Genomic DNA, 27,766 nt, shown 5'->3' on the forward strand with positions numbered 1-27,766 from the left:
GCCCCCCTTGGCGCGAGCTTTGTCCCATTTAAGCGACGTGATGCTGACAGCTTGTTGACAACGCTCAAAAAAGTTTTGCACGTGACAAGACTGACTTTTTGGTCGTGCGTTTACTCAGAAAATTTGTAAAATTTGTCAGACATGAACCCCGAGGTAGACTACGGTGCTTCCGGAAGTAGCGGCAACGGAAAGTTGCGACAGTGGCTGATCGAGCAGGTGGATTGTGGGAAGTATCCCGGTTTAGTATGGGACAACGACGAGAAAAGCATCTTCAGGATACCGTGGAAACACGCCGGCAAGCAGGACTACAACCGGGATGAGGACGCCGCGCTTTTCAAGGTACCAAACACACTTGGCCTGGCTTCCTGCACGGCTGCCACGAAGTCTTGCAGTTTTCTGCCCAAATGTTGACCTTTCTTCTTCTTCTTCTTCTTCTTGCCTCGCCTAGCATTCTTTTGATGGAAATACATGAACTAATACTAATGCATACCATCTATCTATCTATCTATCTATCTATCTATCTATCTATCTATCTATCTATCTATCTATCTATCTATCTATCTATCTATCTATCTATCTATCTATCTATCTATCTATCTATCTAAAGGTTCAAAGGTGGAGGAGCACAGAATTAAAACTTGTCTGCAGTGGTTATTGTCAAACAATTCACAATATTTATTGTGCGTATCATGCGTTAAAATCGTTTCCAAACCACCATCGTTTTCAAAGAAAACCCACGAAGGCACGGGGGAACATTGAAACTGCACGCACGCACGCACGCACGCACGCACACACACACACACACACCACACACACACACACTATATATTATATCGCAGCACGCTTCTGTTATACCCGTGCCGTGCCTATGTGGGTTTTCTCCTGCCACTCCGGTTTCCTCCCACATCCCCAAAACAAGCAACAACTCTAAATTGCCCCTCGGTGTGATCGGGAGTGTGACTGTCTCCATGTGCCCTGCGTTTGGCTGGCGACCAGTTTAGGGTGTACCCGGCCTCCTGTCCGATGATAGCTGGGATTGGCTCCAGCTCTCCCGTGAGTATCGTGGGCCAGAAAGTAGATACATGTGTGTGTATTTTTCATTTGCTATTTGTTAGTTTATGGACATTCCTGTTCTGATGCTGTCTTTTGTCGAGTAACGCGAGACGTGCTCTAGAAATCTAAAGTATTTACCGTATATATGACTTGTTGTTTAATGGACACCTCCACTGTAGCTCTCGGTGATTGGTGCACAATTCAGTCTGGAGAGCAATTGAGATTATGAAAGATATTTGAAGTCATGTTAAGACTAAAGACCATAAAGGTGATCTCCCTGTAGGCGTGGGCACTATTTAAAGGCAAGTATCGGGAGGGGGTGGACAAGCCTGACCCGCCGACCTGGAAGACACGTCTTCGCTGTGCTCTCAACAAGAGCAACGACTTTGAGGAATTAGTGGAGCGCAGCCAACTGGACATCTCAGACCCTTACAAAGTCTACCACATCATCCCCGAGGGTGCCAAAAAAAGTGGGTTCTGCTTCAAACATTTGTGAATTAATTAATTAATTTTTATTTACTTTATTACCCATTTCAATGTTCTAATTAGGTATCCATAACTTAGATATTTATAAGTTTTGTCTAAGTGATGAGTTCCCCTGAAAGAGATGGATTCTGCCATGCTGTCACTTTTTCTGCTGAGCGGAGTAAGTTCCCGTCTTTGAAGCAAACATCTCTTGTTACTTTTCAGGGCCCAGAGAAGAGGACGGTTCTGCGAGTCCCATGAGCTATTCTATGAATTCAGCTTATCCTACCCTCCAAACGCAGGTTGTAGTCTCTTGTGTGTATACCTTTGTCAATCTACTTTAGAACTATTTGAATGTGCTGAAGTACTTGTGTCTCATTTGAAAGATGCCACAGTACCTTCCCACTGCAGAATGTGGCTGGAGAGACTTCAGTCAGGAGCATGCGTCTTTCCCAGAGCTTTCCTTCACTCAGTACCCATGTTCCCCCCGCAGCCTGCCGTGGCAGAACCCATCCGTGGATAACGGTACATTGCTCATGATTAAAAAAAATCTGAATCAGTCTTCCTTGCAATTGCATATTATTTCATCTGAGTTTGTGTGTGTAGGATACCAACTTAGAGCCTCGATTTACTCTTATGGTCCTGCTGACACTCAGCCCTCACCTTTTAGTCTTGACGCCAGCATCCGATCAGCAGAGGCACTCCGAGGTACTCCACAATTATATCTCATTTATAATATTGTTATTTATTTAACATGTTTAGAAGTGGAACTGCAGAAGTAAAATTTAGTGTATGCAATTCACAGTGTTGTTAGGTACAATAAAATCTGGGGCGTCGTGGCTTGGGTGTTTTAGTGGTCGTCTCCCAAATAAAAAGTTATGGGTTCGACCGTCAGCGTTTGTGATCGTGTACATACACTGAATCCCAAAGGTTGCTCCTGATGCTGTGCTATCAGTAGTTAGATGAGGAGAGGAGCACTTTGAGTACCTTGAAGGTAGAAAAGCATGATACAAGTGAAATGGCAGTTGATGTCATTACAGCAGTCAAAAGGTAATAAGGTCGATTTCATTGAACCAACTAATAATTGATTTAATTGCTTTTTGTAGCTTCTCCATTCATATTTTACAACCTTCTGAAACTCTTTCGTGCTGGCCTCTGAAGGGCATCTGACAATGACCTCATTTCCAAAATGGTTGACAAAATGGCTTTTTGACTGCTGCTCGTAGGATTGATCACCTTGTTTAGTGTATGATGTGCATATTTGTTCATAGTGTTTGCATAAGGAAGAGAACAAGCAGTAATGTGATACTGTGTACGCCATTGTGATTTTCTCCATCCAGATGCACGCCTAAATATCACAGTATATTTACGGGACATGCTGGTGAGGGAGGTGACTACCTTCAGCCCAGAAGGGTGCCACATCACTCCAGCTTCTTCAGAGGATAAGCACTACTTGTCCACAGGTGGCCGCGATGTGGTACTGCTTCCTGTGGACACCCTCTCACCTCACAATAGAGCAGAGGAGCGTCCCACCAGCCCCTTCGCCTCCTTCGAAAGAGGTGTGCTGTGCTGGATGGCGCCAGACGGACTCTACGCTCAGCGGCTGTGTGAGGGCAGAGTTTACTGGCAGACCGGACTGAGCCCATATGGTGACAAGCCTAAAAAGCTCGAGAGAGAGCTCGCCTGTAAACTATTACACACACAGGATTATCTCACAGGTGAGACCTGAGAGGGCTGCCCTGCCTCAGGTATTATGTACTACCATTCGCTAACCAGTTTACTAAAGGACTGAACTGGACTTCGGTGTCGCTATATGGAAAAGAGTGTCGGGAATCACAGAACAAGTTGTGTTACGATATGTACAAAATTTGGGCCGTGCTCACGATAACACGATAAGGCAAGAATATCGCAAATCCTGTCCATTCGTGATTCGCCGTTTGCAGTTTTTTCTGAAAAGGTCATCTAATGACTATTTGCTGAAAAATTCATCTATTCTAAGGGGTCCAATACCACCTACAGGATGAATTTCAAAGTGGAAAAAATCTTCAAAACATTGTGGTAGGGGGTGGTCTTGTGATTTAAAATTCTGTCACTGTGATCAGTCACCATGCACACAGATGACAAACTAAAGCAAAATTTTATCAATAAATCTATTATTTAAAAAAATGATCATGATATTCATACTAATTATTAATATGTGTTAAAATGTGTCTTACATTAACTGTGATGTGATTTTTGATATCCAATTGGCTTTATGAGGACCCTGAACTACAATGTTTGACACCCCTGGTTCAGGATATATTTAGAGTTTAAACAATTCTAAACATTTTTAATCAACAATTTTTGCAATTTACACCTGGGAATGGTCCCATTTTTTTTCTCCAAAAAAAGCAAGGGGCCACTGCACACAACAGCTACTATCCATTATAGAAGTTATATAAACCTCTCCTTGGACACCTACACCAACAACAGTTATTAAAATGTTTGCCATTTGTGGTTCATGGTCAATCATTAGTTCAATGTTACATTCCTTTTCCCAAAGTTGTGTGATTCATCAAGTGAAAGTACCAACTATAAATTCTTTCCTCAGACAAAAGTGAATGTAGGCGTGTGTTAATGGAGTAGTGGTCCCTGGTCCAAATCTTGGCTCAGGTCCTTGTTTGTGGAGTTTGTATGTTCTTCCATGTGCTTAAAAGTCGCTTTAGGGTGTGACTTTGTGAGTCTTTTCCCCAAGTACTCAGGGTTCCTTCCAAAAAACACACGTAATGTAAATTGAAGACTAAATTGCCTATATTATAAATAATATGACCATATGACTAAATAAATGTGCAGTTTCAAATTATTAAATAATTTAATTTTGATCTTGGTCAGCTTAGTTAAAGAAAATGTTTGTAGGTAACAAGAATTGAATGACAGTACTTTTTCACTGGCTGAGTGAATACAGTATTACACTCAAGGTTCTAATGTACCGCAGGAAGGTCGGAGAAACTTTCACTGAGTCAGCGGGACTCTTGGCTTTTCTCACAAGTTAGTTGAGAGTTTTTGAACAGCTCATCTACAGCTCATTTATCAAGACAGCATGTGAGCCCAAAACCTACGAGGGAAAGTTCCCCAAAGTTACGTTTCAAGAGCTGTGGCAGACCCATTGCCAAGGTGTCCTTTATGATGTGACACACATGATTTCTCTGCCATCTCAGTGTCCCCGCCCACATCCTAAAACAACTCAGGCGTGTATCAGTCTAAGTGGCTTTGCAAATGTTTTTGTGACCAGGAGTTTCCATTCGAGTCACCCCCAAAGGTCACACCTCAAACGAACTTTTACGCTTAGATGACTTTTACATACTAAAAATGAACTACTGTGACTTTCTGTCTCTGTTTCGATGATCAGAAATGCAGAGTTATGGGCTCCATGGTCGACCACTGACCACCCACTTCCAGGTTCTTCTGAGTTTTGGAGATGCGTGTCTTGATCCCCAACGAGCAACCCTCAGTGTCCAGGTGACTGTGTGACAACTCACACTGGAATTTATATTTAGCCATCCAAGAGGGCTCGAACATACAAACTATGTCAGATTATAGCCTTCTTTTAGTCAGTTATACGAAGAATACATTTTTGAACAATTTAAATTGATGGCAAGTTAAAAAATGAAAATAAAATGTCAAAATTGCAGATTCTATATCATTGAGATGAGCCATGTAAAAAGTATACAATTAATGATGAGCATATCTGATTGTTTTGTTTCAATCTGGCTGTGTAAATATGACACAATTTCCTGTTTGAGGCTCTGGCATTTTCACATCGACATTCATTAAACGTGTGAAATGTGTAGTTAGGTCCTAAAAAGTAAAGATATTGCTGAGGCAGCGTGGTGAATTCCAGGGCAGTTAAACAGAATTAGCCTTAAACCCTCCCAAGTCAGCGTACGTCATGTCCAATTCCATTCTCGAGTATCTTTGTATTGGACTCAATGGAGCCGCCCTACTGTGATGGTACACACCAGGCAAAAAAACTCATTGTAATGAAATTAATGCTCATTTAAAACAAATAGACAATTATACTACTTAAAGTACATTTCATTTTATTTTCATCAAACTGTATGACTAGTTACACAAAATTGTGATCAGCACACTTGTAACACAAGTAAGCAAAAGATACATTTCACAAACAATTGCACAATTTACATAACATTTTGCATTCAGTCATTTATAATTATTTTTTGTTTAAAGGGGAAATCCAGTGCTTTGCATGAACAGTGTATCGAAAAGGTCATGTAATATGTACCCTATTTTGACAATGTGATGTTAAATCCTCTCTCGTTTAATAGTATTTTGAGAAGATTTTTAATCGAAAGTTACGAATATTCAGGAGCGCTGCCATTTTCGCGAGCCACATGACCTACGTGCGTGGATGTGACGTGTACCGTGCCGTTCCAAACGCTAGATTACATGGGACACCATTATGCCCAGCGCTGATTTGTCCCATGTAATCGAGCCTTTTTTGTGGCATGGTACACGTCACATCCGTGCACAGGTCATGTGACCCGTGAAACTGGCAGCGCCCCTGAAAATTCGTAATTGTCGATGAAAATCTTCTCAAAACACTATTAAATGAGAGGATTTAACGTCACATTGTCAAAACAGGGTACATATTACATGACCTTTTGGATACACTGTTGATGCAAAGCACTGGATTTCCGCTTTAAACAAAAAATAATTATAAATGACTGATTGCAAAATGTTATGTAAATTGTGCAATTGTTTGTGAAATGTATCTTTTGCTTACTTGTGTTACAAGTGTAATGATCACAATTTTATTTTGATTTCCCCTTTAAGTTTGTTTCAACATCAAGCACAAGTGTCTTTAGCATACATTTGTTAAGTGCCGGAATCAATTTGAAGACTTTTTAAAATTATGACATATAGACAGAAAATAGTAATTGGTCATCTGGTCAACCAAATACACCCACGCTTTATTTACAGGTGGAGCCCCTGTTCGCCAGGCAGCTCTTGTACAACACCCAGCAGACAGGCGGCCATTTCTACCGCAGCTACGAGCATGCAGGACTCACGCAACATATTAGCCTCTCGGAGGACTATCACAAGGCCCTTGCACAGCACCACAGCCTGCAAGAGTGACCCAAGCAGTTTTGTGAGCCACCCAACAAAGCAAACTCATAAGATGAGTTTGATTCTCAGGAGGCACATTTTTTTTCTACACTGCAAACGCATAAATGGATATCTGGAACTCTCAAACTGACAGTGTATGTATTGTAATGTCTTTAAATTGAGGAATAACGTTGGGCGGAAATTCTGCCTTGAGTCAGACAGTGAACATTATTTATCCATTGTTTGAATTTTACAAAAAAAAAATTTTTAGGATGTTAAACCTTTGTGAATTACAAAGCTAATCCAAAGGAAAGTCCCATCATTTTGAAAACTCTTTACTTTGGGTTCAACTGTCAGTGCAAGCGCTCCTTTGTGGAATGCTCCTTGTGCTGTGCATGGCTTTTCATTATCTACACCATCCCAGTGGCCAAAGCACTTTACCAAGCCTAACTTTCATCCACATTCACACACCAATGGGCAACTATGAACACGCAAAGCACTCCCAGGCCTACTAGTAGCAAATGAGGGTTCAGTGTCTCGCCCAAGGACAGTTTGACATTCACTTTGGTCATGAGACAATCTGCTCTCCCGACTGAACCACAGGTGCCCACTCTTGGGGGACTCCGGTTGCATGCTAGGTTAATGGAAGATTCTTAAATAACACAAGTGCCACCCCCACCGCAATGAGGACAAGAACTGAATGATGTTTGAATTAATTTTAGAAACATAACATGCACCAAGCCTACCCACTTTTGCCAAGTTTTACTTTACTTGAACTAAACATACCACTTGTCCTCCTTTAAAATGTAAAGTCACAATGTATTCATGATTTCTCTTCGAAACCAAGATATACATACTGACACTGAACAGTGTACTTGTTGGACCCAGATTAGTCCATCCATCCATTTTCTGTACTGCTTTTCCTCGCTAGGGTCACAGCGATGCTGAAGCCTATCTCAGCTTTCTTCAGGCAAGAGCCAGGCTACACCCTGAACTGGTCGCCAGCCAATCCCGGGGAACATACAAACAAGCAACCATTCACACTCACATTCACACCTATGAGTAATTTAGAGTCTTCAATCAAGGTGACATTCATGTCTTTGGAGTGTGGGTGGAAACTGGAGTACCTGGAGAAAATCCATGCAGGCACTGGAAGAACATGCAAATTCCATACAGGTGAGACCAGATTTGAACCCGTTTTTTCAGAACTAACTAGTTGGCTACTGTGCCGCCCTGAATTAGTCCATCCACCTATCCATCCATTTTCTTACCCACTTACTCACCTGGGTCACGGGAGTGCTAGAGCCTATCCCAGCTATTATCCGGCAGGAGGTTGGGTACATCTTGAACTGGTTGCTTTTTGGACTGTGGGAAGAAACTCGAGTGCCCGGAGAAAACCCGTAGAGGGACGGGGAGAACACGCAAACTCCACACAGGTGGGGCCGGGATTTGAACTGTGGTCCTCAGAACTGTGAGGCCAGCGATGTAACAAGTCGCCCCACTGTGCTGCCCAATAAAAGCAAGCAATAAAAGAAGAAATAGAAAGTTGGGTTTTTGTGAATACAGTTAAATAAAAAGAGATGCATCTGATGTGATGTCTTGCTTAATCATAAAAATCAGACTTATTGAAAGTAAGATTAATTTCATGATCATGCATAACTGACATTTGACAAGAAACCTGAGACCAATCCGTATTTGATTACTATTAACTATAATAATAAAATTCCAAACAACAAAGTGTCACAAGAAGGTTTGATATTACCAGTTCCAAAAAGTTCCAACAAGTCTTTTGAACAGAGGAAACAAAAACTGACCATGTTGCAAAGTTATATCAGCTCTATTTAGAGATGAAAGGTGAATAACTGGATTGAAATTGAACGCATGGAAACGGCAGAAACAGTGTGAAGAAAGCACTCTTCAAACTCAAAACAGCTGGAGGTGCAGATAGTTCGAGAAATCGTATGAATGAAAATGAAAATGCCAGATTTGCATGAGTCTATTTTGAGTCATTAATTCATACGTTTTGACAGCTTTTAAGTTTGATCAATGTCCTTTTCATCTTAATATAATTTTGTCCACTTTATCAGAATTTCCTTAAAAAATATGCGAATGGCTACACACGTTAATCATGAAGCAATGCATTCATTTGAAATTTCCCATATGGATTTAGACAAAGCGCCAACAACAACAGCCCACCCAGTCTCACTAAAAATCCAACACTTACTACTACTACTGCATATAACAAAGGGGGAATGCTTTGGCATCAAGAAAACGTTTTTATGTAGCTGTACACATTTTGCGATTTATTATTTTTCATAGGACAGGCTAACAGGATTCTCGCCTTATCTGCAACCAAACCTGGCAGAGCGATGAGAACTTGTTTTCTGAATGAATCTGTGGGGTGCCAGGGCGTGAAGAGTAAATTACAGACAAAGTAATAAAAGCTATACACAGTATAAATGTAGATGGCATTCAAATTATACCAAAGGATTGGACCTGGATTGTGATTGCTTAATCAGTTGGCCCAAACTGCAGAATATCTGCCTCACCATTGAAGCAAAAAAAAAAAAAAAAGTTTTTTCCTTTGTGTAACTGTCCTGGTGGACCACACCCCAGTGCACACAGTGTTGTGTACGTGCGACAAAGACACGACAGACGGCTTGAAGGAAGTGGAGGGCACAGATGAAACAGCATCCACTTTTTGAATCAAACCGAGCAAACGTGCACACCGACTGTAAAAAAGTGTCTGCACTCTTCTCTAATGTGGGCATGTAGGAAATAAATATTTTTCACACATTGTTAGTGGCTGTACAATGTCAGACCTGTCTTGAAATTATGGGAAGAAATTTGTTTTTCTTTTGGGTAATTTAAAAAAAACTACACTTACAAAGAAGTAAAATACTAGAAACGTTTATTTGGAGTTGCTGGAAACGATTCAATTTTGTTTTTCTTATCATTATTTCTTTTCTCATTAATGAACACAGCATCCCATATCATCAGGAAAAAATAATTTACATTTTTGCAGGTTTTTCTTCCAGGATGTGTACATGTGTGTCAGAGGAATGGGTGTGAATAGTTGTGGTTGTGTCATATTTGTTTTTTTTCAATCTGCAAAAAAAATAAATAAAAAAAATCAGCAATTCTGTTTTTTTTCCCCATACGATACGGAGCTGGACCCAAATGCAGGACTCCAAGACGAGGACATGATGTTAGGCATAGTTTTATTCAAGCTTAGATGGCACAGAAACACTGTGACGAGGATAGCTCAACACTACTGTTGACAGGTGATCTCATACGTCACTGCACTGTTCTGTGTAAATGTGTGTGTCAATAATCTTCCTCTTTAGGATTCCATAGTAACTGAAGTAAGCAGCGTGTTTCTTCCTCCATTCAAAATAATGAAAGTTATTCCATGACGGATGGCTGCGCCAACATGTTATGGGCCCAGGCGAGATGTCGAGAGAAACTATGAGCTGTGAGAGACGAAACTGTTAGCTCACATGCTGCTGCTGGGGCTAAAACAAACTATTCTCACGGAACCCGCCGCGGGCAACGTGGAGGAGAATACTCTGAAGAACGAGGAGGCTTATGCCGAAATGATTGAGTTTATCCCTTATTATTAGAGAGGCAACTGACGACGGGAGAAAAGCCCTAAAGATATTAAGGGACCATTGCGCCAGTAAGGGAAAGCGCCGTATTATAAGCCTGCACACTGAGTTAACATCCCTGCAGAAACATGCGTGAAAGTGTCATGGACTATATTATTCGGGCTGAGACGGCAATAACAGCACTAAGAAATGCTAACGAAATACTCAGTGATGGACTTTTAATTGCCATGGTGTTGAAAGGACTACCTGAGGCTTATAAGCCATTTTCCATCCATGTCACTCAAGGAGATGATAATTTAACTTTTGCCGACTTCAAGACAAAAGTAAGATCTTTTGAGGACACAGAAAAGTTTCGCACTGGTTCTGAGGACAACATCATGAAAGTGACTGTACCTGTCTCTGATTGGAGAGGCAGAGAAAGAAACATGTCAAGATATTATATGTTACATGTGGCGAAAAGGGACATAAGTGTGTCCAAATGAACGGCAGAGAAGACGGACACAGTAGTGTGGATATTGTAAAAGTTCGACACACAAAGATGCATCCTGTCGACGCAAAAAGAGGGACAATGCGAAACAAGCAGCAGATGACAAATGTGAGGAGCAGTTATACCTATTCAAAGTGAGTGAATCTCAACTTGTTGGCCTGAAGCACAGGGGATTCATGGTCGACACTGGATCAACTTTGCATATGAAGAGTTTGTTTTCAAAACGAGACATAAGCATTTTTTTCAGATTTACGAAACTCGCGCCAAAATTATCCAGCTCCGAATGGATAATTCTCAAACTCTTCATATAATAACGGAGATAGAGAAGTTCTGAAGGTTTAATGACTCATTCCAACGCAAAGATCACACAGTTAAACTGGCCGATGGCACAAGAAGAAATGGTGTGGTGCTGAAGAGAGGCAATGCCAAGGTGACTCTGGTGGATCGTGACGGGAAGAGAATCGAAGCTATGCTGAAGAAGGCACTCAACATTCCTACGTATCCACAGGTCATCTTCTCCGTAAAGGTGGCGACGACCAATGGAGCTTCGGTCAACTTCAGGGAAGTTCGCAGTGAACTCATTCACCAAAGTGGGATCAGGTTTGACATTAAAGAGTACAACAGACTATTATTTGAAGACTATAAATGATAAATGATGTGACTGATGACAGTTGTGACGATATTCAGGAATGGCACAGAATCCTGCGACACTGTAATTATCAAGATGTTTGTAAACTCCAAGATGTTGTAGAGGGGATGCAGATTAAGGGAAAAGTGGATAAATCCAAATTGGGTTGTGAGATCTGCACACAAGAAAAATGTGTTCAAACCAGGAATAGGGAGCCAGATACACGTGCAAAATCATCACTTGAGCTAGTCCATACCAATCTAGCTGGCCCTGTTGATCCAGTTGCTAAAGATGGATTCAGATACACGCTAGCATTTACTGACGACTATTCAAGTATTATACTTGTGTATTTTCTGAAAGCCAAAAGTGACACTGTAATAGCGACAGAAAGATTTTTCGCTGATATTGCTCCTTATGGAAGGGTGAAGTGTCTTAGAACAGACAACGGCACAGAATTCACAGGAAAAGAGTTCCAAACTTTGCTTAACAAAAACAACACAAGACAAGTCCTCCGCACCATATTCGCCTCATCAAAATGGCACGGTGGAGAGAAACTGGCGAACCTTATTTGACATGGCAAGGTGCATGCTCATAGAAAGCAACCTACCAAAAGAGTTATAGACATTCGCTGTAATGACAGCTGCAGTAATACGCAACAGGTGTTTCAATGATGGGATTAAACAACCCCTTTTCTTTATGTTAATTGGAAAGAAAGCTAACCTTTCCAGGATGAGAATATTTAGCTCGACATGCATTGCATACAGACATGACAAAAAGAAATTAGACTCGCAATGTGATAAAGGAATTTTTGTGGGATATGACAAAAATAGTCCATCATATGTAGTCTATTACCCAGACACAAAGAAGGTCATGAAGCATAGACTGGTCAAGTTTGTTACAAAGAATGTTGTTGAACATGAAACCCAGACTGATCAGACAATAACTTGTGATGATGATGTTGATATAAGGAGAGATGAGTCTTCCATGTCAAGTACGGATATGACAGACCAGAATGAAAAAGACAAGAGAAATTTCTCAGACAAAAACATCTGATGACCAACATATTCAGATTCAAGGAGGAGGTTGTGAGTCTCGATACCCTAAAAGAGATGGGAAACCACCGTTGTACCTCTCTAATTATTATCTGAAATAAGTGACCAAATATTGACAGATAATATAGACTATTGTTACAGAATGTACCCCAAACTTTCAAAGAAGCTATTAGTTCACCCAACTCAGACACTTGGACTAAAAGTATGAGAGAGGAGACGGATTCTCTTAAAGAGAATGATACATTCACATTGACTCGTCTACCAGAAGGTAAACATACAGTTGGGAGTTGGTGGGTCTATTCCCTCAAAACTAATGCAGATGAGACAAAGACCTACAAAGCAAGATATGTTGCTAAAGGTTATAACCAAGTTATGGGAGTAGATTACAAGGAAACATTCTCTCCAAGTGCAAATCTGACTTTGATTCGTGCTTTGATGCAAGTGGCAGCAGAACATGATCTTAACATACATCAGATGGACGTTAAGACAGCATATCTACATGCTCTTATTGACTGTGAACTGTATATTGAACAACCAGAAGGTTTTGAGCAAGACTCAGACAATGGTGAAAATGTATGTAAGCATATAAGTTGTATAAAAAATAAGTCGAACAGTCTGTATAGCACGAGATCGGGTGTTGAAAGGCTCACAAGTCACTGTACTGTTCTGTGTGCCAATAAAGTTCTTCCTCTTTCTGGTTCCATGGTAACTGAAGTGAGCGAGTTTCTTCCTCCGTTCAAAAGATAAAATAACGAAAGTTATTTTACGCGGGATGGCTGCGCCAACAACTACACTATTTTGAGTGGTGGGGATCCCTACTGTAAGTGAATGCAACTCACAAACTCAGGGCACAACGAACTGGCCAGTGACAAAAACTCCAACTCAAATACACAATCGAATTACCGTCCCAATGTGAAACAACCGTGACTGGTGACAGGTGTCACCGCTCAGAGCAGTGGCCATCCAAAGGGAGGCATCCGACTGGGCACGTCAGGAGGTCGGCCCAAGCACCAGGGTCCCCACGGGGCGATTCAGGTGGACGTCCTCAAGGAGGAACCCAAAGGTGAAGCAGGAACCAGACAGGAGCAGGCGATGTCCCCGGACGAAGACCTCCCAGGACGTGGTCAAGCGGCTGGGATCAGTCGCCGCCAAGGCTTGGTCGGGAGGCGGCCGTGGGTCGGTCACCACCGAGGCTAGGTCGTGAGGCGGCCAGGGACAGGTCGCCGGCGAGGCTTGGTCGTGAAGCGCCCAGGCGCCACCGAGGCTTGGTCTTGAGGCGGCCGGGGATCAGTCGTCGCCAATGCAAGGTCGGGGGGTGGCCAGGGATCAGTTGCTAACCAGGCTAGGTCGGGGGGTGCCCAAGGATCGCACTAACAGAGTTAAGCAATATGCATTTGCTAAGCAGAAACACTACGGTGGTGGGGACAAAATGTCAGACGAGTCGTAAAGTCGAAATGTCGCAGGTCGAGGACGTTGTAACCTGAGGACTCCCCGTGTCCTCACACACACTCCTCACGCACACACACACACACACACACACACAGTTACTTTTTTTTTTTTTGGGATATCTATCACACACAAAGGTTCCAAGTGATCCAATCCACCCATTTTCAACACCACTTATCCTGGTTAGGGTCACAATGGGACTGGAGGCTATCTCAGCTGACTTTGGGTGAAAGGCAGACTACACTTTGGACAGTCAGTCACAGGGAACATATAGACGGGATCACTGAGTGGGAACTGAACCCACGCTGCCTGCACAGAGTCAAAGTCACTGCATTACCAGTGACTTTGACCGACCAGTTCCAAAGGGCAGGGTAAGGGTACTGGACCTTTACCCCCCTACCCAGCATGACTCATCACTCCCCCTACCCCCTCCGGATAGCAAGGGGACCCTCAACTATCAACAGGACCCAACGCAAGAGCCAGGTTCTATTCTGATCACAAGGCAATGATGACCTGCAACGTCATCCCCACCTAGACCAACCAGCTATGTGGTACATTAAAAATCCACGGGGGAAAGGCATAGAGCAGGCCGGAGTGCCGGTACGCCTGGCTGTGTGTCCTCCCTAGCCTGATAACCCCCCCCACAGGTGTATGAGCCATTAAAACTGGAGGGGAAAAAAATCATTTATTGACACAGATTTACCTATATAAAATGTCTTACTGTAGATCTGTAAGTTCATCCCATCAAAATGGAAGTTAAAGTTGAGATGTTACATTTACACATTTTTGTTCAGTGTACTTCTAATGCACATACTGTAAATACTGTAGTGGCACTCTGGCTGGTTTAAGACTTTTTTTTTTTTTTTTTTTTTTTTTTGAAACTCTAAATTTGTAAGGATTTCTATGCCCTGTGGTTGAAAACAGTTTATATTTCTCAGTTTTGTTTCTTGTTTCTCAAATATTGGACTCAGGCACACATTATACAGACATAAGCAGTTATGTCATAGCATTATCAGAATCTCACAGAACATTCTAATGGCCCAATAAAGATTGCCGCATTATTTGATGTGGGCCACAAAAGCCTGAAAATACTCCGCCGCACCAGATGCAATAAAATATGCAAGTCGCATTGGTTATTGGTTAAATCCAAACATTTATATCAGTTAGACCTCCGAGTTAATTTGTTCAAATTTCTCATTAAATGTAGTGGCATGTTAAAAGATGATGGGTAAATTATATATTTATATGGTTTCACTGTTAAAACTAATCATTTTAAGGAAACTCATATGTAGAGATAAAAAAAATGGGTTGACCCCCATACAGACAAATAGTTGCATGATGACAGAAGTTCAACTAATGAACTCTTCAAAAAGGGACTTTCTGGGCTGAACATTAAGGTGTTTTAATAACATACTGTTGAAGGGCAAAAAACATTTGCAATAGATAAAGCTAACAATACTGATAGAACTGTGACCCCAGTGCACAAAGCAAGCTCCACAAATGGTAGGCTGGATGAGTCTAGCTTGGAAGAACTTTAGAAGTCAGAAATTTACTCAATCTAAACCATAATGAATTCATTTGGAAGTGAGATTGTAAGGCACTGCTGCACATGGATTGGACTGTGGTATAGACTGACTATTATAAAAGTGGGATACAGTATATGCCATGTTTATTGGACAGTAATTGTAATTTTCCTTTCATGGCAACATATGCTGCCCTCATTACTCATTGTGGGAATGATGACCTTGAATAATGTTACTGCCACAGTTTGTTGGCCTACGAGCAACCAGATAAAATTAGCATATGCATGATAAATGGGAGTCTCCAACAGAGTCACAGTAAATTTAAGTGGTGTCTGAGACAACTGACAGCTTGTGAAGTACAAAACACTGAATATGTCTTGGGAACAGCATAGCAATAAGAAAGAAGATGTGGGTCTTTGGTTTATCTCTTCAAAGGCTAAATATAGGAAGGCTGGAAGCAGGTGAGCTGTAGTTGCATGGTGCTCTTGAACTTATTCAACAGTTCCTCCATTAACCTGGCAGAAGACACAGCAGACAAAAGTCACCTAATAGAAGTATCAAACATTATTATCAACACGTACAGAAGAAGACTCACTTTTTGTCAGATGTGCTATGTAACGGAGGAAGGGCATCTAACGCCATTTCAAAGCTGGCACTGTAAGCAAAGACGTAGTTAGTCCAAGTCAAAATGTCACTTCAAACAGAGATGGCAACTGTACTTAAGTACATTTTCAGGTACTTTGGACTTTCTCTGAAGACTTTTTACTATTTCTTATATTTGAGATTGAGAGATGGAGAAGAAGACACAGCTGATATGGAAGCCCCTGCGTCGGTATTAGAGGAGTAGTCATGAAATACACATTCGTGGGAATTATAACATTATTTTGTGGGCACAAATTAGCAATTCTTTTTTATTTGCATTTTTTTCTCAAATGGCCACACTGTAAGGCTGTGTGCTTGCTTGCAAGAGTAAGAGCGTGTGGGTCGGAGCAGGTCTGGCCCGTTACTTGATCCACACTATACACCTGTCACACAACGGCTAATGGCAGAGCGTGGTCGCACAATAAATCGAATCCGTCGCTGAGAACGACTCTGAGACACATGACCAGCGTGTTGAGAAGCAGCACCCATGTCCTTATTTAAGGGAATTTTTGGAGTTCGATGGCGCTAAAAACTACTCCCACCGGATGAGTGTCCTTTGGTGCATACCAAAACTCTGGGAAGTGTTTGTGTGCAAGAACAGTCTGTCAAACCTGAGGAAACACCTACAAGTCATGAGCACCAGATATGTGATAGCACAGTAGTCAGCTTGGACTCCAGTGAAAGCCCAAGTGACATGCCTATAAACATTCTAAAATAGATATTGTAATGAAAAATACTTCTTATTCTTTTCCTTTCGGCCTGTCCCGTTGGGGATCGCCACAGCGTGTCATCTTTTTCCATCTAAACATCTTACATCTTCATCTTCCTACATACGTACATCTTCCTCTGTAAAACCCACTGTCCTCCAATCCTCCCACACAACATCCATCAACCTTTTCTTCGTTCTGTCTCTCACTCTTTTGCCTGGCAGCTCCATCCTCAGCACCTATCTAACAATATACTTACTCTCTGTTCAAACAATCGAAGTCTGCTCTCTCTAACAGGGATGAGAATGACCAATTTGTAAAAACACTGAAATTGTCTGTCGATGGGGCGGGGGGTTGGTGTTGAGTTTCCTCCTGGATATTTTTTGCTCCTATCGGAACACAGTGCACAGCACTTTGCCGGGAATGTCCACTTTTTGTATGTGTTCGGTTAGACATGTTGATACCGTTTTCGGTACTATCTGCACTGTAACAATTTTTTCAAGGCATGCCTGTCTGAAACAGTTTTTGATTCCAGCATCCTTGTCAATTGGCCACGCTCGATCTTTATCCTTTTTTCCAACACTTTCGCCATCGTAAAACTTTGAACACACCGTTGCTCAGTTCGCGCTAAGTCCCACGCGCCTTTACTTGGCTAACTAACAAGTTACACTGCGATTTCTGAGAACCGAGAACACATGTACATGGCAATGGTGAAACTCGATTAACCACTAACACGATTGGATTGTTATACTGTAGAACTCTGTTGTCCAATCGAGTAACCTGCCGCAAACAAGTTTTAATGTTTATGTCGCAAAATGCAAATATTTACACTACCGAGCAAGTTAGAACGGCATATGATAGTCGTGCTTGTGCTCGCACTAAGCTGAACTTGCAGCTCGGAGGCCACCTCCGAGAGGAAGGCGCACAATACCCTACCCCCTCCTTGAAATTTTCTCAACAGATTTGTGCTTATCTCGAGATGGTCATTTTGGTCTGAAAAAGTCGGAAGTCCATCGATCGGCGGAAAATTCTCATCCCTGCTCAAACCTTGTCTCCAAAACATCCAGCTTTGGCTGTCCCTCTCATGAGCTCATTTCTAATCCTATCCAACCTGTTCACTCCAAGCGAGAACATATGCATCTTCATTTCTGCAAGGTTCATACTCAGTCTGACCAAAAAAATTTAAGGGCTTTTTAGGGGCATTCTTAGGGGCTGACAGGAAAAATTTAGGGCTGACACGGAAAAAATTTAGGGCCGACACGAAAAATTTAGGGCCATCGTGGGAAATCAAGAGTAAGGAAAAAAAGACTCACCCAATGGTGCCATCAACCGTTTTTGGTTCATCAAATGTTCCAGTACCTCAGTACCTGTGACAGTGATCACCTGTCGCCCCTTGTGGTAGTTCTCATTGATATGACCATTGTCAACGTCTTCACATAACAGTATACAGAAAAACAGATTCTAACTACAATTGCAACTATATACACAAATGTCTTCTACTGATGTCTGTTTCAGCACCCCTACTCTAGCTCCTTGAGCCTACCCAGTGCCTCCTCTATTTGTTGCTGCAGAGGTGCCAAAGTGGCTCTCTTGTCCTTTGCTCTGACTCTGAGTGCATTGGCCTCGGTGATAAACCTCAGATTCCTCTTTTCTTCTGCCTCCTCACACCGCCTGTCAGCCTTCTCAATAAGCGTGGACATGCCAGTCTCTATTCTGGCTTTTTTGGCTTTGAGGCAGTAGAGATCAAAAGTGGGCAGCAATGCTAAATGTAGCCAGGTACGAAGTCTTCCTTTCCCCACAGTGGTAGTTTTTAGCAATGCCAGTGTCTGGGAACATGACTGCAAACACTTTTGAGTTATTTTCACAAGATTTGTAACTGTAATTGCTGCAGATCACTTTTAAAGTCCACATGATCTCTGCCTTTAACGAGTCTGTCTTCGTGTATTGAACTACGTTCATAAAGCCTGACTTCTGACTGTACAACTGTAGGTGCACATTAGGGATCGCAACCGGTTACAAATAACCGGTTTTCGGTTTTTTAAAACCGAACCCGTAATCGGACTTTCGAAATCGGTTAAAATTTCCAATAATTTCTTCCGGTTCCGGTACTCCACATTGGGCTATTTTTTTCAACATCATTTCCACTTTTTTCAAGTTTCGCTGTTAGAGTAAAGTTGGACTCAAAAGAACATTCAGTTAAATCAAAGAAACATCAAACATGGCATCGAGGAAACGCTCCAAAGTGTGGGAGTAAACTTGTTTTATTGGCAGACATCAAAACACTACTCGCATAACGGGGGGGACTCTGTGAACTCGTCGCTCCGGAAGAGCAACAACAAAAACAGTCCGTGCGGAACCCCGCACCCCAACTCGAGGTCCCGCGGGTGAATTATGTAAACACCACTATGGTACCGTTTTTTTGCTACAGCTGTTCGGTTAAAACCAGTTATGAAAGTAAGCGTTTTTTTGCGATCCCTAGTGCGCATGGACTGCTAGTACCACTGCCTGAAGTTGATGCTTCACTATCTTGATATTTTAGAAACAGATTCATACCAACGGTAGATGAGAGAGTCTTCGCCAAATCAGCGTGTCTCCTGTTTTTCCGGTGCGACTCCAGCGCTTTGACGCCCATCTTTTCAAGCTGGTAACTCTGCTTGCACAGATGGCAGTAAAACATGTGCCGATCTTTTGGATCTCGACGAACCCAGCTTCCAAACTCCTTACTTTCAACCCAAGCTTCTTGAAAAATGCACTTCCCCGTGATACAAGTTGGATCGATGAAAGAACTACGCTACGTCGTAACGAAGACAAAGTGAAATGCCTACTCACGGAAACAAACAATGGAATATTGACAAGATGGCGACTAGTTGTCAACACGGTGACTTCCGTTGACAATTTCCGGCTGATTTGGACGCCAGACGGATCGCTATTTTTTTTTTTTAAATAAAAGATTAATTTATTTTTTAGGGAGAATTTTGGCGGTAGAGGTCCTCCCTTTGATTTTTTTTAATTTAAGGCCTTTTTAGGGGCTTGACCGGTTTTCGCGGATTTTAAGGACTTTTAGGAGCCCCTAAATGCACCTTCAAAAATGTAGAGGTTTTTAGGGACTTTTAGGGCCGCGTGCAAACCCTGCTACAGTTCTGCTTCCTGATGTTTTTTCAATGCCACCGTCTCTAATCCATACATCATGGCTGGCCTCACTACTGTTTTATAAACTTTGCCCTTCATCCTAGCGGAGACTCTTCTGTCACATAAGACACCAGACACCTTCCGCCAAAAGTTCCACACCGCTTGGACCCGTTTCTTCACTTCCTTACCATAATCTCCATTGCTCTGTAGTGTTGACCCAAAGTATTTGAAGTCGTCCACCCTCGCTATCTCTTCTCCCTGCAGCCTCACTCTTCCACCTCCACCTTTCTCATTCACGCACATATATTCTGTTTTACTTCGGCTAATCTTCATTCCTCTCCTTTCCAGCACGTTCCTCCATCTTTCTAATTGTTCCTCCGCCTGCTCCCTGCTTTCACTGTAGATCACAATATCATCTGCGAACATCATGGTCCAAGAGGATTCCAGTCTAACCTCGTCTGTCAGCCTATTCATTACTACCGCAAACAGGAAGGGGCTCAGCGTGGATCTCTGATGCAGTCCCACCACCACCTTAAATTCTTCTGACACACCTATGGCACATCTCACCGCTGTTCTGCTGCCCTCATATATGTCCTGCACTATTCTAACATATTTCTCCGCCACACCAGACTTGCGCTTGTAGTACCACAGTTCCTTTCTTGGAACGCTGTCATAGGATTTCTCTAGGTCTACAATGACACAATGTAGCTCCTTCTGACCTTCTCTTTACTTTTTCACAAGCATCCTCGAGGCAAATAATGCATCTGTGGTACTCTTTCTAGGCATGAAACCATACTGTTGCATGCAGATACTTACTTCTGTCCTGAGTCTAGCCTCCACTACTCTTTCCCATAACTTCATTGTGTGGCTCATCATCTTTATTCCTCCATAGTTTCCACAGCTCTGAACATCGCCTTTGTTCTTAAAAATGGGGACTACCACACTTTTCCTCCATTCTTCTGACATCTTCTCTCCCACTCGTATTCTATTGAATAAGTTTGTCAAAAACTCCACAGCCACCTCTCCAAATTACTTCCATACCTCCACTGGTATGTCAACAGGACCGACTATCATTCCATTTTTCATTCTGTTCAGTGCCTTTCTAACTTCTCCCTTACTAATCATTGCCATTTCCTGGTCATTCACGCTTGCCTCATCTACTCTACCTTCTCTCCCATTTTCTTCATTCATTAGCTTCTCAGAGTACTCGTTCCATCTACTTAGCACACAACTGGCAGTCAACATATTTCCATCGCTATCCTTCATCACCTTTACTTGCTGCACATCCTTCCCATCTCTATCACTCTGTCTGGCCAACCTCTAGAGATCCTTTTCTCCTTCTTTCGTATCCAACCTGGAGTACAAATTATATGCCACTTGTTTAGCTTTTGACACCTCTACCTTTGGTCTACGACGCATCTCAATGTATTACATCGTCTGCACAAAATATAATCCACCTGCGTGCTTCTAAATCCGCTCTTGAAGGTCACTCTATGTTCCTCTCTCTTCTGGAAATAAGTGTTCACCACTGGCAATTCCATCCTTTTTGCAAAGTCCACCAACATCTGACCCTCAAAGTTCCTTTACTGAATGCCGTACTTACCCATCACTTCTTCATCGCCCCGCTTTCCTCCGCCAACATATCCATTGAAATCTGCACCAATCACAACTCTCTCTCTGGGATGCTCAGGACTACTTCGTCTAGGTCCTTCCACAATTTCTCTTTCAACTCAAGGTCACATCCTACCTGCAGGGCATAGCTGCTAATCACATTATACATAATATCCTCAATTTCAAATTTTATCCTCATCACTCGATCTGATACTCTTTTCACCTACAAGACATTCTTAGCCAGCTCTTCCTTTAAAATAACTCCTACTCCATTTCTCTTCCCTTCTACTCCATGGTAAAATAATTTAAACCCTGCTCCTAAGCTTCTCGACTTACTCCCTTTCCACTTGCTCACTTGGATGCACAATATATCAACCTTTCTCCTCATCATCATGTCAACAAACGCCTGAGCTTTTCCCGTCATAGTCCCAACATTCAAAGTCCCTACACACAGTTTTAGGGTCTGTGGATTCCTCATCTTCTTCTGGCGACTAAGTTGTTTCCCTCCTCCTTTTTGTCTTCGACCTACACAATCCGAATTTCTCCCTAAACCCTACAGATTAACAGTGCCAGGGACGGGCATAGTCAGCTTGGGCCACGACCTAGCCGCTATGGAATTCTTTTCATGAACGCTCATATATGTTTGGCACAGTTTTACGCTTGATGCCCATCCTGCCGCAACCCTCTGCATTTATCTGGGCTTGGGACCAGCCTACAAGTTGCCTCCCTTTGGGCTGCAGATAGTCAAAACAAGCAATCAAATAAACAGACTCAGCACATAAGATACAAAATTCCCATACTACCTAATCTATGTTAAAGTTAAAGTCAGATAAAGGCAATCAAATAAACACAGTCAGCACATAAGGTACACAGATCACATACTACCTGTGTGAAAATATAAAGGATATGGCGATTTAAAGGATTTGTGGACAGAAGGAATTCAAACCACAATGGCTCTCACTCTAGTAGTTGAAGGTTGAGTCCATGTTCGATGTTTGGTCCTCGTTGTAAACGATACGTGGGTTTTCCAGGTTGTGTAGGTACTAGCGTTTGATCTTTTCCTTCTCAGTAAATATTTGATTACAGACGCGTCTTGTTGTTAGTGCGCTAGGCTAGGCTAACTTAGGACCAGCAGCTTCAGCGCGAACGATACAGCTCCAATTTGGGTGCTAAGATGTACTAAGACTTGTTAAATTTTCTATAAATCCTCACAGCCCTTGTTTTACACGTTTTTAGGTCGTACAAGTTATGAAGTTACTCACGTTCAATGTTTCCTCAACAGCTTGGATTGATCACAAACGCGTCTCATTGTTAGCCAGAAGCTAAGGTAGTCTGGGCCTATAAGCAAGTTTAAGTTGACGTTTCCACCTGCCCAACTTCCTAATAACTACTCACGGTCCTCGTTGTATATGATACGTAGGTTTTGCATGTCGTGTAAGTACTAGCGTTTCATGTTTACATCCTCAGCAAATATTTGCTAGGCTGGGCTCGGCCGCACATATTCAACGCGAACGAATACGGCTCCAATTACACAGATGATGATTTTAGTCCACTGAAGTCGTTATCAGGGGAGTCCCACGTTGAGTATTCCCAACATTCGGTCCAAATTCAGCAGGATTTATTCATTGTACGGTCGTGCAGGTTGGAGTCTCCTCGATTAGTTGTCACCAGTTCAGGAACCGGAAGCCAACTCCATTGTAATGAAAAATACATTTAACATTATTTACCGTCCAATGTCTATACGAAAAAATAAATATGAGCAGAGAGCGTGTCATCCATGCGCAATGTTGGGGAAGTCTCACTCGACATCCCAGTGGCAGAAATATTGCCTGCAACATTGTCAGCAGACGTCACACTGGGACATTCGTCATTGAAAACATGTAGTGGCACCTGCTAGGGAGAGGGAGAGGAGAAAGAGATTTTCAGATTTTTCGACAGCCCTTCTGACACGGAAGCTCTTCTTGACGAAGCAAAAATCTCACAATCGAGTGAAGTGACCGGGGCGATATTACTCCATCATTCCGAGCCATATTTAGATGTTACACTTACACTTACACTTCTCACTAACAACAGACTCCCCGACAGTATGTAGAGTACTCATCCACGAGCAACGACAACGCCGTAAAGCGGCCCGGCACGGCATAGTGATGAGCCACTCTGGCTGAAGCTGTGATCGGTGGATGCGGTGCTGAAGCCGTGATCGGCGGACACAGCGCCGAAGCCGTGATCGGTGGACGCAGCGCCGAAGCTGTGATCGGTGGATGCGGCACCGATGTGCACATCGACACATTTAGCACCCATGACTTACGCACGCAGATCTCTTATGTTCTGAGAGGATTACAGCCCCCCCACACTATTATTTTTTTTAGTAGCTCTATACACATCTGTTCTTTGAAACCCATGAAGCTCTCGACCTTTGCACCTGTGCAATCCATTATTCATAACGAACTGGGTCTTTTGGAAACAAACGAGTATTTGAACAATATCCAGCAATACAACAAGCTGGCATTTTGGCAAACCCGAAGGAACAAAGGTAAAACTGGTATAAACACATGAGACCGCCTGACTGGGCTCCTGCTGATAATGTCACTTCCTGCTTCTTCTCCAAAACAAATCCCTCAAGAGGATTTTCATGGCGGGAGTTACAAAAAGCCATGTAAGTCAAAATCACGTTTTGTCGTAAAAAACGGATGGGTCCATTTGGCTGCCTTTTTTAAAATTAAAAACATACAAAACTCGGGCATTTCATGTCAGTGGACCTTTAATAATAATAATAATAATAATAATAATAAAAAGACTGCTCAAAGATAAGCGTTAGAAAAAGCAGAAAGCTAAATTGGCTCATATTTAACATTTGCATTTGCAGTCGGTTTGGGTTATTTGCCTTGGCATTTCTAGTAAAAAACCAGTAATGCATGCCTCCTCACCTTCACGCTAGGTTCATCAGTCTACTTTTAAATTTCAGATGAACAATATTACCAGATAGGGAGAACATGGAAACTCCACATAGGGAGAGGCCGGGATTCAAACCCCGGTCCTCAGAACTGTGAGGCCAACGCTCTCCAGTTGCTCCACCGTGCCAATCTGAATCTTATTTTTCAGAAAAAATATCAAAAACCTTACAGGAGCACCAAGAAAGTACCTCTGATGTTCACTGAAATAGAAATTCTTTTGTGCACGTTTAGCTACAGTATACACAATGCTAATATTGTAGGATAAAAGCAATGCTGTCCCTGGCTCGAATATGTATCATTTGATGTACAATGACTCTCGTACATTTGTAACTCTAGAGCAGGGGTCGGAACCTATGGCTTGCGAGTCATACCTGGCTCTTTTGGTGGTTGCATATGGCTCGTAGAGCCCTCATAACGACATACTGTACATGTACTTAATTGTACATATACATATACTGTACTGTACATGCGATTTCTGTTGTGCATATAATGCAAATGACTCAGAGACAGTTAGTGGGGTTTCTGTAGTTTGGTGTGGCAGTCGATGTGCACAGGCGCAGAAGGGTTGAACATCGATCGGGATGGAACAACTAATTATGGAAATGCTTTTCACAAAGCTTGCTCAAAAAAAAAAAAAGATGACCAGTACCAAAGTTTTCAACAAGATTTGACAGCCTTTGTGGAGAGGGGGGGTTGCTGCTGTGTGTCTAAATTCATAGATGGGGAGTATGCCAAAGCAATCATACTTGATGTTGCCAATAAACATTTTGACAACTTTGCATAAAGACAAGATAATCAAACGGATAAAAGGCATGCCTTTGTCAGCAAGAACTGTTCACCATCGTACTATCATGATGGCAAATCAAATTGAATTACGTTCACGATGAACGGACAGAAGTCAACGCATGTATGGAGCTTAATGTAACGACGTGTGAAATAGACTATAAAGCCATCAGCAAAACAGTGCAGCACCAGAAGTATCATTAATGGTACGAAGTAACTTTTGTCATCATTGGTTAGCAACAGCGTAACAATGTTATTCAAAATAAGACTTAGTGTACTCTAAAAGTGTTGGTCTTACATAAATGTGAAAATACACCTGCACTTTGTTTTTAAAATACTGTATGGCTCTTTTGAAATTAATTTTTATAAAAAATATTTGGCCTTTATGGGTCTCTCAGTCGAAAAGGTTCCCAACCCCTGCTCTAGAGAAAGCACAATGAACACTTGGAGAGGTACACCAAGCTAGTCACACAGAAGAGGAAGCATGGTAAAGATTCAAACTACCAAGCAGCACCCAAGCAGCTGAAGTTGTGGGATACCCCTTGCATGACACAAAAAGCTGAGGATGAACATCTGGTTCATTTTGTTGTTAATGGTTTTCAACGTGTCGTAAAATACCTTCAACCCAATGCAATTTTAATGGCTCGCAAATACCATGAAGATTAGATTTGACAAAGCAACTATTGAGAAATAATAAGAAAAATAATCTCAAGGCAGCGATGGACAATATGTAGTTCATTGGGACCACCAGTGATCGTTGGACACCAAACAGAAAATGCTTCATCGGTGTCACAGCCCACTCAATAGAATCTACAAATCTGCAGCGGTGCTCTGCTGCGCTTGCTTGCAAGCAACTCAAAGGACCTCATAACTTCACTTCACTTCCAGGTGCTCTGGCTAAAATTCATACATGTATGTAGGCTGTCAGTACATAGTATTTTACTTGAGTACAATCCAGTTTTAACAGATGGACTTTGCGTCTAATTTTTATTTATTAATTACTTTGCCTTTAAATCTACCTTTTGCACCTGTCTATTTAGAGTTCAGCATCAGAGACAGGATTGTTTGCATGACAACAAACAGTGGGTCCACTTTTCTGAAAGCCTGCCAGGTCAATTGTGTCACTGATAATGAAATTCACAAGGCAAAAGAGCCAGATGAATCAGGTGAGTGGCTTGTGAAATGGTGTAACTATTATCAAGTTTTTGGGCTATCTTAAGAAAACCTTGCATGCACATTCATATTTTATTTTCTAAATAAAGGAGAAGTGGATGGGGGAGAGATAATGATGAGGCTGTTGAAGCAGGTCCATTGTTACAGCAGGTTGATGGCTTAGAATATCAACTGCCAAACCATCGCTTTGCCTGTCATCTTTTAAACCTGGTGGGTAATTGATTGAGTTTATGCATTGAGTGCAAATGGTAATCCAAGGGATCACATGCATCATCCTTTGATAATACCAGGTGGCAAAAGTTGATGTCAGAACAGCAACTGAAGACAAGGTTTACATGAAGCTCTCACGCGCATCGTTTGCAAAGTGCCAGGCTCTTTGGAAATAGAGCAACAGAACCACCGCACCTGCAGAGATCATTGAGGAACATTGCAAACTCTAGCTCCTGAGGCCTTCTGAAACAAGGTAAACTTTGCATTTTTAGATGTTTCAACCCTTGTAATCTGTTTCAGATGTAAAGCAATATACAAATATAATTACTTTTTTTTTTTTTTTTTTTTATACAAGGTGGAACTCTCTCTTCTATGTAGTTGAGAGGATTTCACAGATTGAGAGGGAACAAAGAGAAGCAGTCATTGTGCGCAAAAGACTCCAACGTAACGTTCCGTTGCATTGCCACCTAATTATTGGGTTGGCTGGTGTGAGTAAACATGTCGGAAATAATCAACGTATCACCTGAACAGGCCACACATTTTGTGTTTCCTGCCGTTCTTCTATGAAAATTTTAAAAGGGTGTTGTGTTAACTTTGAGTGTCAGGAAGCAAAAATAGGTACAATGTCCTTGCAAAGAACTAAACACACACAAGTTTTTGGTGATATGTTTTTTTTCATCATGTAAATATGGTTTTGCATATTTGCATGTGTGTTTCTCTGGTTCAGTCCTGCCGAGATTGCATTTTTCACAGAATACGCAAAGTCAATGAGCCCAGTTGCAAAGGCCATTTATGTTCTTCAAGTAGAAGCAAATGTGCAGATGGGGTGGCTTGTACCCACCATTACACTCCTCAAGACTAAGGTCCAGAATCTTCATATTGCCTCCAAGTATTGTGGGCCATGAGAAATGGACTAATGCAAGTGGAAAAGTGTGTGTTGTCTGATCAAATACAAATTGCTTATGGATATCATGGACGGTGTGTCTTCTAGGCAAAAGGGGAAAAGGACCATCCAGACTGATACCAGTGAAATGTTGAAAAGCAAGCATCTCTGATGGTATGGGGTGCGTTGGTGCCCATGGCATGCATAACTTGCACATTTGTGAAGGAACCATTAATGCTGAAAGGTAAATACAGGTATTGCAGCAACATATGCTTCCTAAAAAGAAACACCTTTTTCAGCGGCATC

General features: G+C 42.1%; 2 protein-coding genes across 6 annotated transcripts in view; one reads left to right on the forward strand and one right to left on the reverse strand.

The window, feature by feature from the left end:
- The first annotated feature begins 5 nt into the window (after positions 1-5).
- LOC133503820 (interferon regulatory factor 4-like) lies at positions 6-15,084 on the forward strand. Of its 4 annotated transcripts, none has more exons than XR_009795844.1 (9): positions 6-339; positions 1,337-1,523; positions 1,744-1,820; positions 1,905-2,043; positions 2,125-2,226; positions 2,859-3,236; positions 4,907-5,016; positions 6,499-11,149; positions 11,228-15,084. XR_009795844.1 is itself a non-coding variant. In XM_061825770.1 (8 exons), the coding sequence occupies exons 1-8, from the start codon at positions 142-144 to the stop codon at positions 6,652-6,654; spliced, it is 1,347 nt and encodes a 448-aa protein (XP_061681754.1). In that variant the 5' UTR covers positions 6-141; the 3' UTR covers positions 6,655-15,084. The 4 variants fall into 4 exon arrangements, 2 of the variants coding, with proteins under 2 accessions (XP_061681754.1, XP_061681755.1); XR_009795845.1 differs by having other exon boundaries at positions 6,499-6,779; positions 7,556-15,084; XM_061825770.1 differs by having other exon boundaries at positions 6,499-15,084.
- Positions 15,085-15,231: 147 nt separating this feature from the next.
- The window catches only part of exoc2 (exocyst complex component 2), a 138,633-nt gene continuing 126,098 nt past the window's right edge, over positions 15,232-27,766 (reverse strand). For both annotated transcript variants that reach the window (XM_061825769.1, XM_061825767.1), the window contains 2 exons: positions 15,964-16,023; positions 15,232-15,883 (listed from right to left, as the gene is read on the reverse strand). In XM_061825769.1, the coding sequence (XP_061681753.1) occupies positions 15,805-15,883; positions 15,964-16,023 (139 nt within the window). In that variant the 3' untranslated portion in view covers positions 15,232-15,804. The remainder of the gene's footprint in view (positions 15,884-15,963; positions 16,024-27,766) is intronic.

The sequence above is a fragment of the Syngnathoides biaculeatus genome, chromosome 7, assembly GCF_019802595.1.
Source record: "Syngnathoides biaculeatus isolate LvHL_M chromosome 7, ASM1980259v1, whole genome shotgun sequence".
Lineage (NCBI taxonomy): Eukaryota > Metazoa > Chordata > Actinopteri > Syngnathiformes > Syngnathidae > Syngnathoides > Syngnathoides biaculeatus.

Excerpts from the sequence above, each read along its gene's own strand:
- LOC133503820 (XM_061825770.1), top strand. The coding sequence starts at position 142 with ATGAACCCCGAGGTAGACTACGGTGCTTCCGGAAGTAGCGGCAACGGA. Across the intron at positions 1,524-1,743 it reads CCCCGAGGGTGCCAAAAAAA|GGCCCAGAGAAGAGGACGGT; the intron begins GTGGGTTCTGCT and ends GTTACTTTTCAG. Across the intron at positions 5,017-6,498 it reads GAGCAACCCTCAGTGTCCAG|GTGGAGCCCCTGTTCGCCAG; the intron begins GTGACTGTGTGA and ends CTTTATTTACAG.